At 30.1% G+C, this 14,830-nt stretch overlaps 1 protein-coding gene and 3 non-coding genes across 4 annotated transcripts; 3 read left to right on the forward strand and 1 right to left on the reverse strand.

Annotated features, from left to right (window-relative positions):
• Window positions 1-823: 823 nt before the first annotated feature.
• On the forward strand, window positions 824-975 carry LOC114745216 (small nucleolar RNA snoR145). The gene has a single exon (XR_003740182.1). It is a non-coding gene; the product is annotated as a small nucleolar RNA snoR145 (small nucleolar RNA).
• Window positions 976-1,058: 83 nt separating this feature from the next.
• LOC114745095 (small nucleolar RNA snoR26) lies at window positions 1,059-1,149 on the forward strand. Its single transcript, XR_003740170.1, has one exon. It is a non-coding gene; the product is annotated as a small nucleolar RNA snoR26 (small nucleolar RNA).
• A 182-nt stretch (window positions 1,150-1,331) lies between these two features.
• Window positions 1,332-1,420, forward strand: LOC114745155 (small nucleolar RNA snoR27). The gene has a single exon (XR_003740176.1). It is a non-coding gene; the product is annotated as a small nucleolar RNA snoR27 (small nucleolar RNA).
• Window positions 1,421-7,653: 6,233 nt separating this feature from the next.
• On the reverse strand, window positions 7,654-11,609 carry LOC114740488 (uncharacterized). The gene is made up of 4 exons (XM_028928676.1): window positions 11,367-11,609; window positions 11,145-11,268; window positions 8,993-9,362; window positions 7,654-8,245 (listed from the first exon to the last, which is right to left on the reverse strand). Exons 1-4 carry the CDS (start codon window positions 11,607-11,609, stop codon window positions 8,035-8,037), a joined length of 948 nt encoding a protein of 315 aa, XP_028784509.1. The 3' UTR covers window positions 7,654-8,034.
• Window positions 11,610-14,830: the final 3,221 nt, after the last annotated feature.

Consider the following 14,830-nt stretch of genomic DNA (forward strand, 5'->3'; position numbering starts at 1 on the left):
ATAAATTTTACCTACTATTTTATCCTTCATTCTAATAAGTTTCTAAATTATATTTTTATAGTCACATAAATTTCATTCATTTAAGACAAACATAAAAGACTTGATTAAAAATTTAACTAATTTTTTCAATAAACATATATATAATTTGACTAAACATGTTTATAAATTTTAGTGATTTAAATTTATTCATATTAAATTTTAGTGAATTGTTTTTCTATTTTTTCACTGCAGTTTGAATTATTCATATTAAATTTTAGTGATTTAAATTTGTTTTTATATATTTTATATAAAATAATAATTTTATAAAATACTTTAAAAAAAAAAAAACAGAAAACCAGGAGAAAGAAGGGAAACAAGTGGGGAGACGGATCAGGCCCAAAAATCCACCTTTATATAAGGAGTCCACTGGCCGACTCCTAGCGTTCTGGTAGTTGGGGTTTCGAATCATTCGTCGCCGCCCTTGCGGCTTTCTCTTTGATTTAGTTGTCTTGGTTCAATTTCAATTCCGGAAAAAGTTTTAGATGTGATGAAGAAGTAAACCATTGATTACTTGGTCGTTTTCGTGGCGATGAGGCAAGATGAAGATGATTCTTTACATATGGTTCGTATTCACTGAGCATCGATCTGTTTAGTATTACCTTTTTCTCATTTTTATCAACGAAGGACCTATGGAGGAGGCGCTATGATTCAGTGTGCTTTTATCCAAGTTTGCCTTCGGAAATAGCATCGAAATCTGATCGCTCACCAATTCCCTGATTCGTTGGTGGGGTTAATGTTCGTGTCTGATTTTCGCACATTTTTATGCAACTCTCTATTTTCCTTGATGCGAAGGTCCCAGCAGGGGAGCGAATTACTCTTACAGTGAGGCTCCTCTAACTATTTATTTCAAAGCCCTTCGCAGATTTAATAGCCGAATCGTAGGATGCCCAGAATGTTTTGATTTTTGGTGCACCTGGAACCCTCGGCTAAATGTCAACCTCGTTTTAATGTCTCTCTCAAATGTTTTCTGGCCATCTCTCCACATTTTATTGGCGTATGAACTTTGGAATTTTGTTTTACCAGCATCAGTGATGAATACTCTAAATTGTTATCCTTGCACTTTGATTGCCAGTGAAGAATCTTATGGGGAATGATCATTCTGAGATGCCATTTCATTTGTAAAACATTACTCTAAAAAGCTAAGCTTTTGCAGATTATCTGTCATAAGATTATTTGAATTTTCCCAGTGTTTCTATCTCTATTAACATATATAGTTATACGGACTACTACCGTCTATTTATCGATCTTTCTCTGTTTCGGTTTATGCTTAAATGTACTCGGCTTTCATTTACTATGGATCCGTGATGCTACAATGAAACTGCGTTATCTATCTGAGTTCCGAGAAGGGATTGAAGATAATGATGATATGCTGAGATCTACTGTTAGGATTTGAGTTACTTTGGCTAAACAAAATGCTATACTTGGTTTCTCCACATATATGAACGCACTGTGGGTATTATTGATCTCCACATTTTTAGTGTTAAGGATTTCTCTCTTTTTTTTTTTTTAATATCTTCACAAGAGGAAGACAACTGTTCTTGAGTGTGACGTTGAAGATGCATTTCGTATGAAGATCATATAGGCATCATGGAGATGCATTATGGAAAACTTGAGGCAAAAGTGATTGCAAAGTCCTTTTGTAAATAGTCAATTTTAATTAAGGCAAAAGTGATTGCAAAGTCCTTTTGTAAATAGTCAATTTTAATTAAGGCTCAACTCATTTTGCATTGTTGATCTTTTTTTCAAGGTACTTGAGATTTTCTATGGTTTTATAGTAGTTCTCATGCTAAGGTTTTATATCTATCTATCTGAGTTCTAGAGAGGAATTGACGTGACAACTCCTGTTAGATATGACATGGTCCTACTATTGAAAACTTAATCAGTTAAAAAAGTTGATTGGATATTGAATCAGTGCAGATAGTGGGACGGTAACACAAGAGTTTGGTCATTTATAAAAATAAAATAAAATAATATTCATAAATGATAATTAGTCAACAAAATACAAAACTACAAAAGTAATTTAAATATTTAATTATATTAAACTAACATAAAAAAAGTACATATCTTCATCATTCACAGCTGAAATAAGAGCACATATCTGAGTATATATGTACGTGAAAAATTAAAAACGACAGCCAAGTTGCACGACCATCTATTAAAATTCAACTCCTGTCATATGGTAAATTCAAGGAAAAATTGAGAAGGACCTAAAAAAATTAGTATTTTTGGAGAGAGATCTTAAAAATTGTAATTAATTTGAAGGACTAAAAATTTAAATATGAATTTACAATTATGAAATTATCCCTAGTTAAATCCCTACATTATTTCCAAGATCAATCTCAATATTTGACTATCAGTTATCAATTGAAATATAAATTTATAATTACTAAATTGCCCCTTATTAAAATTAAAAACTAAATACAGCAATTAACAAAAAATAGAGTCTTATTTTTTAGTCATTCATATTTGCATCTACTAGCCTTTTATTCTAATATAGCTGGAAAATTTTTCAGCTTGCACAACTGCGATTTTGCCCCTCATTCCGATGTGGTTGGAAAAATTATTAGTAAAGCTTAGGTTACGAAGAGGTACTATTTACTTATTTTCATATTTTGGTTAACACAAGGAACTATATTTATATTCATCTAAGAAGCTTTGTATAGGTAGTGTGATTGTATTCATATGTATGTATAGTTGGGATTGAATGAAGGCACAACTATATACTTTTATATTCATCCAAAAAGTTTTTATATAGAGGCGATGAGAAAATTAAAAAACATTCGGTACAAATAAATTAAAAGAGGAAAAATAATGTTCAAAATATACATACCGTCCAATAAATAGTCTGCCAGTTGATTCTTTTTAGTTTGTCTTCTTTGTTTTGAATTCACAAAAAGACAATTGCTATTGATAAAAACTTTGGATGCATCAAAAAGAGATACAAAGAGAGAGAAATAGAGAAATCAAGTTCAATTGATAATTAACTGTCAAACTGAGATAGGAGGGTGTTGGAGATAATATAGGGATTTAATAAGGGATAATTTAGTAATTGTAAAATTTTATTTTAATTTTTGGTCTTTCAAATTAATTATAATTTTTAAGATCCCTCTTAATAAATACTAATTTTTTTAGGTCCTTCTCCCTAATTTTCTCTAAATTCAATTCTATCACTCTCTTGAGTGGACTCGTCCTCTTTTTTTCCCCCTTTATGTTAACTCCTTATCAACATTTGTTATTTTGTCCCACTCTTACAAGGTAACCCTCGTAGTTGTTTTCATCTCACATGTTTATTATTTGTGATATTATCCAAATTTAGTCTTAAATATCTTGTATGCATCCAATAACTTCTACATCCTTTTTTACTATCTTCTTAAATCTTCAAACAATAATTATTATGTCATTAGTAAGTATACTAAACAACACATTAAAATCCATAGCATTCAATTTCATTTTTTCACATAAACCCTAAACTTATAAATACGCTATTGTAAATTTCCTAACTTCACTTGTTAGAGGGCAAAATATGAAATTGTTACAATTAAGTTGTAAATGTATTAATTCTTCTTATAAATTGTCTAACTTAAATTGTAACACTCTTAAATATCAAATTTCTTTTTTTTTTATGAGATCAAATTTCTATATTCATCAATTTGTAAATGTACTAATTTTTCTTGTAAATTTTCTAACTTTAATTGTTAGACTACTAAATATCAAAATGCTACAATGAATTTCTAAATGCACGTAATCTTTTTTTAAATTCCTTAACTTCAGTTGCTTAACAAAGCTTTAATGTTCTTTTAATGAGTTGTCATCTTCCTACTTCTTTAATAATATATTCGATTCTAATTATAAAATTTCGTTTATAAACTATAAACAAAATCTTATAATTAGGATTAGAGATAATGTATCAAAAGTAATTCGATATTCTCTTTATAAGTCCACACCACAAAACAATTATTGAAATAATTTAAGAGAATCTTTATTCTGATTACGTATATTATTTGCAATAAAGAGAAGTTTTCATAAATGTGATTTATAATATGAATTGAAATTAAGTAGGCACTTTTGAACATATATTTTGCGTTAAAATTTTATTAAGAATTATAATGAAGAGAATTTCTTAAGGATATATTAAGTTAATATTTTTTAAGCATTTTAATTTTATACTTAATTGGTTTATTATTTTCTTATTTTATAATATAAATTAATTGAGTTGGCAAAAATGAAAAGATTTGAATTTTTTTTAATATCTTTCTATTTAAGAAAAAAATTTAGTATATTTTAAAGAATGTTACACATTTATTTTTTTTGATACCTCTTTCGTATTGTATCAACTGGTATTAAAGTTTGATTTTTGCTTCTCTTCCACTCTCGTTAAAAGGTAAAACCTTTCAAAATCAATCACTTTAATATTTCCAATATACATCAATTGGTATTAAAGCCACATTTCCTTCTTTTTTAACTCTCATATAAGCCTTTCAAAAACTTGTTTTGACCTACCCATCCTATATTAATTGGCATTAGAGCTAAATTTCTACTTTACCTCTACTTGCACAAACATTTTAAAATCAATTCCCTTTTACTTACCCTGCAAAGTTTTTTTTTTTAACTATTTGAGAAATTTATTTATTTTATTTATTTGAATTCTAAATCCATAAAATACTGTTATATTGATATTTGAAGATGAGCTTGTTGTTTTTGCAAATCGATATGACAACCCAAGCCAGATGAGTCTAGTAGAACTAACTATATTTGTAAGTAGTACAACAATAAATTTTTTTTATACATTTAATTGCATTAACTAATAATTAAGATACTTTTATGATACAAACAGTTATATGAAGGGGTGATGGGCTAGGCTATATGTGACAAGCTCCTAAGCAATTTAGGGAACTAACGCTGCCTTCTACATGGTGTGACCTTGTTCAATAAGAGCCGGATTTAACAGCACAAGATTCTAATTTTGATGTGTTCAACTTAGATTGTTTGCTTTCATAAGTTTTTATTCAGAAACACTTGATTGGGAAGGGAAGTTGCTTCAAAAAAATATCCTAGAAGGTCAAAGGGAATATTAGATTGGACTCCAAACAACGATGAGTTTAGAAGCGTGATTGAGGAGATGATAAAATTAAATACTAATACTAGGTGTATACGTGATTTGTTTTTGAATTTGTTTGATTTGTATAGAATTTGACTGACAAAATAAATTGTGTTTTAATGGTTTTTGGGATTACAATGAATGAAAACATATTACATTCCTTATTTTAGATTCCTGAAAAAGCACTGAGGCTTTTATGCGTGGCTAGTGACTTCTTATGCCAAAAAGAAAAAAATATAAAGACTTTTAATGATCATAATAACGACTAGCGCGAACTTATTAGGGTCGAGAGAAGTCCATGGTGGGATACCAAGGATCCATTGTTCAAAAATTTGTTTTAGACAGATGATGATGATGATCGAAGAATACTTTGTTATTTGAATAATATTGCTGACCTGGTTATAATAGAAGTTTATATTTTCACCTTAAGAGTTGGCCTATAGATCTTCGGGTAAAAATTTTAAAAATTGAGAGAAAAATACGGGTAACAAATTAAAAATTGAGAGAAACTATAAGTACCTGCAAGATGGTTTTCTCAAAATACTAATTAGTCATATGTTTCTCTGGTACTCTATTTATAAGATATAGAGAGAAAATTTTTATAGGAATATACAATTTTATCATTTATTTACTATTATGTTGATTTTGTTCTAATAGGATATAATAAATATTAAATATGGATAAATAGGATGAGACGAGTACAACGTAAGCAATTTTTATAGGAATATATAATTTTATCATTCATTTAATATTATATTAATTTTGTTTTAACAGGGTATAATAAATATTAAATGTGGATAAATAGGATGAGAGGAGTACAACCTAAGCTTTTGTGGCGCGCATTACGATTTGGGCTGTTAGGATTTTGGGCCACAAAGGTATTCTAGCCCATCTACTTATAAGGCTCAATGTTTTGATGAGTTTATGTCCAAGATGGAGTTTTTTTTTTTTGGTTGGACGAAAGAAATTGATTTTTATTAATCACAACAAATTATCACACTCACTAATTCAGAATTAAAAAATAAAAAATAAATTCAAATTATTATAAAATAAGAGTCTCTCTGTTTTTTTTTTTTTATGAAGATTGATTTCGAATTGAATTTCTTTAAAATTTAAAATTAGTCATTTGAAAAAAATTTGTGGCGTTTGCTTGATTCTTCTCCATGGCTTTCAAATGTAAGGTTCAATGATATCATGAGTAGTACACCCTGTGTGGCCTTTGAAGTTTTCCATTTTTAGACCTTACAGTGCAGAAGTCTTATGCTTGGAGTATAGGCAAGATAACAAATTTCTTATGCGGCAGTCCTGCATTTTGGGAGTGAACTAAATGTACTATGTTACCTTATATTTCAGTTTCTTGTTTTGGGTGGTTTTCAATGTGAAATTTATTTTTATGTTTCCTTTAAGCTACATACAGCAAATATTTTTTGATGCCAAAAAAGAATACAGTAAACATTTTTATATTGATATATACAAAAGTTTATTTTAATTATTTTTTTTATCAGTAGTGAACTAATATTTATTGGATACATGGGGAAGTAAAGTCTAGTTAGAGAAACAAAAAGGCTTACACTTTTACATAATAAATAAAAGTCCTTTATTTTTGGCAAAAGATTGAGTTTGGAATCTAGATTCTTTAAAACGAAAAATTTACAAAAATATTTCTAAAATAAAAACATATGCAAAATAGAAGAAATAATCATTTAGAAAAAATGATTTCTTTATTACTCTCTCTATCATCATCTATATAGTTGCAATGAGGGGGGGAAAAATCAAAAGTGAAGGTTTAACCAAATGAAAGAGAGCATAATAAATGGCTCAATAAGATGAGTGGTACTATTCATTTCTTCATGACTTATAATTCTTTCTATGCCTTCTATACTTTTGATATTTTCTCAATTGGCAATTGTATCAATGAAAAGATATATCAGCCCTTGACAGTGGAGAAATTAAACCTCCACAGCATATTAAATTACCAACTGACTGCTGCCAAATGGATTCCTGCACATCAACTTAATTACGTAGTAACCCTTCATAAAGGAACCTTAATGAGTCCTCCACAAGTCTAAACTTAATCTTAATAAAATCATAAGACATGAGAATTTCCTACGTTCCAAACTCTTATGTCTAGGCATTTCAAACATTTATATCACTCTTATCAAGTTAAGGACAAAGTCCGAACTTTTTGGCCATATTAAAGAGAGGATTTGTTTGGGGGAAAAAAATCATGAAGCCCTTCATTGCTCTCAAGTTTCATACGTATCATTTGATTATCCAATTGAATAACACACGTAATGAGAAAATGCAAATATTACAGCAAATAACGCAAGTCATACTGATATCAATGAAACGGCACACTACTTTGCTTTTGAATGATAAAAATTGCATACCATAGTGATCTGTCAAATTACAGAGAGGTCAGTAGGTGTATACGAACTTACTATTTAAACAAGAAAGAAAGGAGTAATTACAGATGTGATTGACCTTGAAATTAGTTCGCTCTGGTTCACGGTGGGTCACTCAACCTGCTTGTGTATTGCATGAGGAAATAGTATTTTCCATCCAAATTTTGACAAAACAAATCATGAGAACATGAAATTGCTCAAAATATTAGGGGAATATACTTTTGACTCAGGGTGGCCAAGTGGAAACTGGACACTCCATGGGGGTTTGAATGACACACTTCAATCAAAAATGGGGAAAAACTAATTTCAGACAAGCACATGAGGGTAAACTATAGAAAGAAACAAAGCAATTCATCCACCAACTGCCCCTTTAGATTTGGAAATCAAGTTTCCACCCACTATTAACTAGACTAAGCTGATCAAATCTCTGTACTGCAAGTAGCAACAGTGGCAAAGCCCAGAAGCTTCAAAATAACAGGCCCTGAATGATTCTCATGGGGAAATGATTTTCCTGTGGGAGTGCCCTCCAAAAGAGCTTAGGTCTCCATCATGATCATGATCATGGAAAATTAGGGTCAGAACTCCTACCAAACACAGCACTGAGCCAACAAGAAGTTTGTCATACCGCTCCACCCAATGAAACTTTAGCTGACTGGCCCCATAGAATGACAACGCCACAAGTGACGTCATCACAGTTATAGTGCTGTAAAAGCCACATCATGAGTGAAGCTTGATAACAGGGGAACATATCCAAACATGACTTGCACACTGAATAGACATTTTTAGAATTTAGCACAATATGCTCTATAGAGCTTGCTAGTGTAAATGAAACTTTGAGGCTTTCCTTGAAACAATAGGCAAGTGTTAAAGCAATAAATGACATACTAATGGATCAAGTGCGTCACTGATTTATGGTCTCTGAAATGTCAGAGTGAAATAGGGAATGGGATGTGTGTGTGTGTGGGGGGGGGGGGGGGGGTTGAGATTAGAAGGAGGCATGCTATCAGCGTGTCAATGGAAGAGTTCTCTAGCCTCTTGAATGCTAGAGAAGGGCAGTCAATCATTTTCGTCTATGCTGCTCATGTTTATACTCTATAGCTTTAATCTCTCAGTTCTTTACTCCATGACTTCTGTTGATTAGAGGAGACCTCAGCTTGGCTTGTATAAATAATACAAGGATTACAAGGGGCTCCATGATATTTGATCAATGTCATTCATGTATCCGTTATATGGACATCAAAACACAAATTTTCATGAAATAGAAGGCAGTTCAATTTTCTTTCCACAACTCCATGGTAGGCCAATATCATAAATGATCACTTAATCAAAGTTAGATTTTCAAATAAACACGTTAATTAATCACATATTGACAGAAGAGATACAAGTATCCTCCAATTAGATACGCATAAATAACAGAAGCAAAATCTCAATGAGTAAAGAAAAAGGAAACCTGAGAAGCAGCACTATAATGGCAAGAACCATCATGGAAGATGAATTTCCAACAGCAAGAAATACTGGAAGTGTTGTTGCACAAGGAGATAATGCAGGAACAAGAATGAGTCCAGCAACAGCCATTTTCTCCATGGGTTGGTTGTGAGAATGACTATGGCCACCCTTTCCAGACAAAAACAACAGAACATAACCACCACCAAGAAATATGAGCAAAATTGAAGCAAGCTTATGCACTGTTTCTTCACCAGCAATAGTATTTGCCATGGTGATTGCCGTAATCCCAAGAAGTGAAGTGGATATTACATGCAAAATTGCTCCAAGTGCAGCTGAAAGAATAAAATGACAAAGTAAGGATACTGAGAAGCAATCTGTAAATAATCTTCGAAATCATGTTTGCACTTGTCAGATGACGCCAGGCAACAATCAATTGATACAATCCATTTAAGGCCCTTCAGCATGGGCATTTTTCTCCATGATGTTAGCTATAACAAGAAAAAATAAGAACCTTCGATATAATATGTTTCCTTTCATTTTTACATAATAAGAAACCTGATAAAGTGAGAGATTGCAGCTGTGCAGCAACCATATAAAATCAAAGGAAAAAAATTACAGAACAAAAGCACAAGAGTAAAATATTAGTACACTTGATAGTAGGACCTCAGTTGAGTACTGTCTTTTAGCAAGATAGAATATCAATATTTAACAGTATTCACTTTGTTAGATTCTAAAATTGTCGGTCATAAGCTATGGGATATTAGAAGTAAAATATTTATCGAATTAAATCAAACATAGGGCACCCAATTATATCGGTTCAAAATAAAAAATAATAATACTAAGAATAAAGATATGGAGGTTCATCAGAAACCCATCACCAAATTTGACTATAATTACAGAAATCAAACCACTTGAAGAGGACATTAACTCATCGATGTTGCTTTTATTCAATCCAGTTTCCCTCCTCAATAAAAAAAATAATGTTTGTTTCCTTTCATTTTTACATAATAAGAAACCTGATAAAGTGAGAGATTGCAGCTGTGCAGCAACCATATAAAATCAAAGGAAAAAATTACAGAACAAAAGCACAAGAGTAAAATATTAGTACACTTGATAGTAGGACCTCAGTTGAGTACTGTCTTTTAGCAAGATAGAATAGCAATATTTAACAGTATTCACTATGTTAGATTCTAAAATTGTCGGTCATAAGCTATGGGATATTAGAAGTAAAATATTTACCGAATTAAATCAAACATAGGGCACCCAATTATATCGGGTCAAAATAAAAAAATAATAATACTAAGAATAAAGATATGGAGGTTCTCATCAGAAACCCATCCCAAATTTGACTATAATACAGAAATCAAGCCACTTGAAGAGGACATAACTCATCGATGTTGCTTTTATTCAATCCAGTTTCCCTCCTCAATAAAAAAAAATAATGTTGTAGAGTCGGTCGAAGAAAATCGTAATTCCGAGATCCTCATAAAGACTAGCACATATAACGTACAAAATTTTTGAAAAAAAAAAAGGAAATACACTGATTGATACATTGCCGAAACAGAACACCAGACCAGTCCAAATGTATTCAACACAACTTCATATTAAGACCCCAATTTCCCACGATTTTCGGGCACAAATGTACGTACCCCTCTGTTCTTATAGCAAGAGAAAAGATTTTTTTAATCCTTCTATAAGTGACAACATTCAATAATATAAATATCTTATTTTACTCTCAATTTATTGTTCCATAAATTATTGTTAAAGTTTATATATTAATATGAATAAATTTGAAAAGTATTACCTCCACTCATTAATATAAGACTTTGTTTGACTTTTATTTTGATTCTAAATATATAATCTCACTCTAATTTGTCTCTCATATTTGTATTTTTTTTTAAGATAATCTATCTAATAACAGTAATTCTAGTCAATACACTTTATTAGTAATGATATTTTAAGAAAAATAATATTTATTTATTGTAAATAACTAACTTAACTTATTTTTTTAATTTTTTTTAGTTAATTAACTCTTATATTTAAGATAGAAGATAGTGTTAATAAGATTAAATGTTTTCTTTAATTCAACTAAAATATGTTAAAAATAATTTACAAATAAGCCAGAGGAATATGTATATTATGAAAACGGAGCAAACTTTCCTCCGGGTGCTTTTGTCCAGTATATCCCGTTATCCTATCAATAAGAGCCATCTGTACAATATTTACCCATAATCGTACACGGCGTTTGTCCCCTCTGTCATCTTCCGTCGTTATTTTCACCTGTCAAAGGACAAACTTCAAAATAAATGAGTTTTGGGAAACGCCCCCCGGGGGGGGGGGGTCTTGGAAGTTGCAGAGCCAATGAATTTCGGCACAACGAAATTAGAATGTGAGAAGCCTGTGGCAGACAAGGAGGACAAGCTAGAATTTCCATCATACGATGATTCTGATTCAGACGACAAGCATGGGTCAACAGCAAAAGTAGCAGTGGTCATTTTGAATGTGAGAACTTGTGGGATGAGCGTCGTTAACGATGATGTGTAAGTATTGTACATATGGGTCTTAATGATGGGATAACTGGATGTATTGGACATAAGCACCTGGAGGTAAGTTTTCGGCATTTTTGTCGAAAACCTATAATCAATAAAAGATTTTACCTAAACTCTATCCGGTGGAAATTATCTACTAAAATACTATATTAAAAATCATTTACGTGAAGAATGATTTTAATTTTACAAAAAAATCTTGCTTTTACTTTAATCTCTTTCCGCATTATATCACTCTATTACTCTGACAATTATTATTTTTTTTTTTTAAAAAAAGAAAGTGAAATAGTTCATACTAAGAACCACTTTCCTCTCAATTTCCTAATCAATGAATAGTGCGAGAATTGTTTACAAATTAGTTCTTAGCTTCTATATTAAGGAAGAGTGATAGAAACATTTTTCTATTATTTTTGCAAGATCAAATTGAATTACTATCAGAAAATTTCAGGCAATGTACAGTTAACAAAGAATATTTTTGTACAAAAAAAATCAATTTTAAGATTAATTAAAGTTAATACAATCTTTAGTTCATCAAATTTGCTCTCATTTTGATTTTGACCCTTTAAGTTTCAAATCACAAATTATGGTCATTTAAGGAACAAAATGGTCTAGGTTTTTATTAAATTATAGGAACAAATATTTTAGATGGAAAGAAATTTAAGGGGTCAAAACCTATGATTTGAAACTTAAAGAACCAAAACCAAAATGAGAATAAACTTGAAGGACCAAAAAACATATTAACCCATTAATTTATATTACCTCTGATAGACCTAGTTAACTAATTTGAAAAAATTAAGAAGGCTAAAAAAATACTTAATTATAATATATGTTACATGATCTTTCTAAAATATTCGATTGTGTCATTAGATTATATATCACTTCATAAGCTAGGCCAAATGGTCAAAATTGAGGATATTACATTATTAATAGGTCCAGGACCAAATTATTTTTCAACCCATTCGCAAGATGGCAAACAGGAGAAGTGAGAGAAAAAGTGAAATCATTTTTAACATAAATGATTTCATTTTTTCATTAAAAAACAATTGTCAGAGTGATAAAGTGTTATAACCAGAAAAAAGATTAAATTGAAAGCAAAGTGACTCTTAGCAAGAACGATTTCTTTGTAAAATTGAAATCGCCAATCGTTCTTGACATGAAAGATTTTCAATGTAGCATTTTGGTAAATAATTTCTGCCGTACAGTATTTAGGTAAAATTTTTTTACTGTTTATAGGGATTTAATAAAATGCCGTAAGTTTTCTCCTAAAAAAACCGCTTTGAAAATAAAAGTTACATAATATTTTTTATGATTTTTAATATAAAAGTTAATTAGAAAATTAGATTTGGTTTTTTAATTCATCTTATTTATCATTTTTTAAACTAATTGACTCAATTTAAAAACAAATATAGATAATATTATATTAAGATCATGTTATATTGATATAATTAATTGATTTATTTGATTTTTTAATTTATTCAAATTAGCTAAGTAGCTCTTATATTAAAAATTTGGAGTTAGTAGTAATAGTGGACATAATTGGCAAAAGCAATTATGGATATAAATTTGAATTTATGTAACATTAAATTTCTATATTGTGTGTGTGTGAATTCTGAGTGAATTGAATGTAACAGGGGACTTAAGGTTAGACTACGATCAATTTCAATAAAATTGGTCAAAACCTCCATTTGAAGATAGTGAAAAACTGAAAATCTAATAAGTAATAGTTTTATTTTATTATCTTTTTCTAAGATTTGCAAATTAGGCTATCATTAGCTTCTAATTAAACAAACTGATATAGGTCATAACTATTCTCTTTTAATATTTTTTAATTAGAAACCTTTTTATATGTAAAAAAGGCGTTGGCTGAGACTAGTCAACTTGGCCTATTGGTACATACACCAAGTCTCCATAAGTGGAGCCGATGAATAGTACTAGGCTTACAGACATTTTATTGTAGTTATGAACACTAGATAATCATTTTATTTATGACAAACATGTGTTAATTTTTTTAAAATATTTTTATCTAATAATTTATATTAGTACCTCTAAGCTGATGAATAGGGATATTTTGAAAAAAACATTATAAATTTGAAAAACAAAGTGGATTGATGTCTTATATTTAAAACTAAATCTAATCTTCTATGAATTCTTATTTTTAGGATTGGAAGTAGTGTTAATTTTCTCAAAATTGACTTATTTTTCTCAGATTATCGATTTTGAGCCTGTTCGGAATAGCTCATGTCAACTTTTATTTCTCCTGTGCACTTCACATGATTTCATAAAATTACTCTTGTTACTTTTATTTTTCCGAATACTATTGTTACTTTTAACCTATTTGCTTGTTTTTATGACATTCTTGCAGTACCTCTTACAGAAATTAGTATTAAGGATGGAACTTGTATAGCTGGTTTCTCTCTAAGACCCAACCTGCCAATTCTTCTCTAAATATTTCTTTGTGAGATACTTCTTGAGTCCTTAATATAAGACGTGATTGGGAAGTTGATGTTGATCCTATATACAAGACATATTTCACATGTTATTATTTTTTCCCCCAAATTGACCATATTAATATTTTTCAAACAATAATTATGAGAGATAGCGAAGGAATTAAGAAAGATACTTATGATGTTTTAGAGAAAAAAATCATATTAACTAATTTAACTAACATCCCTAATCTATTCAAATTAGTTAATTAGGTCTTATATTAAGAATCAGATGAGTATATTTATAATTTTTACTTTGATCTACTCTTGCATTTGCATTATTATTAATTATATACCAACTTTCACATAGCAAATACTACTCATTTGTCAATATGGAGATTGGTTGGAATGAAAAACTCACATAAACTTTATGTTGGCTTAGTTTACTTATACAAAAATGAAAGCAATGCATAAACTTAGATTGAGCTGTGATATATTTAGATTTAAGAAAAAAGATTACAAACCAATATAAATTTATTAAACTCATGGTTTTGGTACTAGAATGAGAGCACATTACATTATAGAGGTGGGGAATAAGAGTTAGTTTGGAGGATGGCAAGCACAATAACACTCGCCTTGCCTATTACATACTGACACAGAACAAGGTCCTTGACATTGTAAATCCTTGCAATGATAGTCAACTGAGCACTTTTTCATTAAATTGCGTGTGTTTATTGTAAGTTCAGCACATTTGCATTTTCCTGCAAGACACCAAGGTTCTCTTCTGCATTCAACCTTCCCAACACAATCAACATTTCTAGTGCATTGAGCATCTTCTTGGCTAGTTGAAATGCCTGCATAGTCATTTTACAC

Source organism: Neltuma alba, unplaced genomic scaffold (assembly GCF_004799145.2).
Source record: "Neltuma alba isolate B1F8T4 unplaced genomic scaffold, ASM479914v2 tig00000105_pilon, whole genome shotgun sequence".
Lineage (NCBI taxonomy): Eukaryota > Viridiplantae > Streptophyta > Magnoliopsida > Fabales > Fabaceae > Neltuma > Neltuma alba.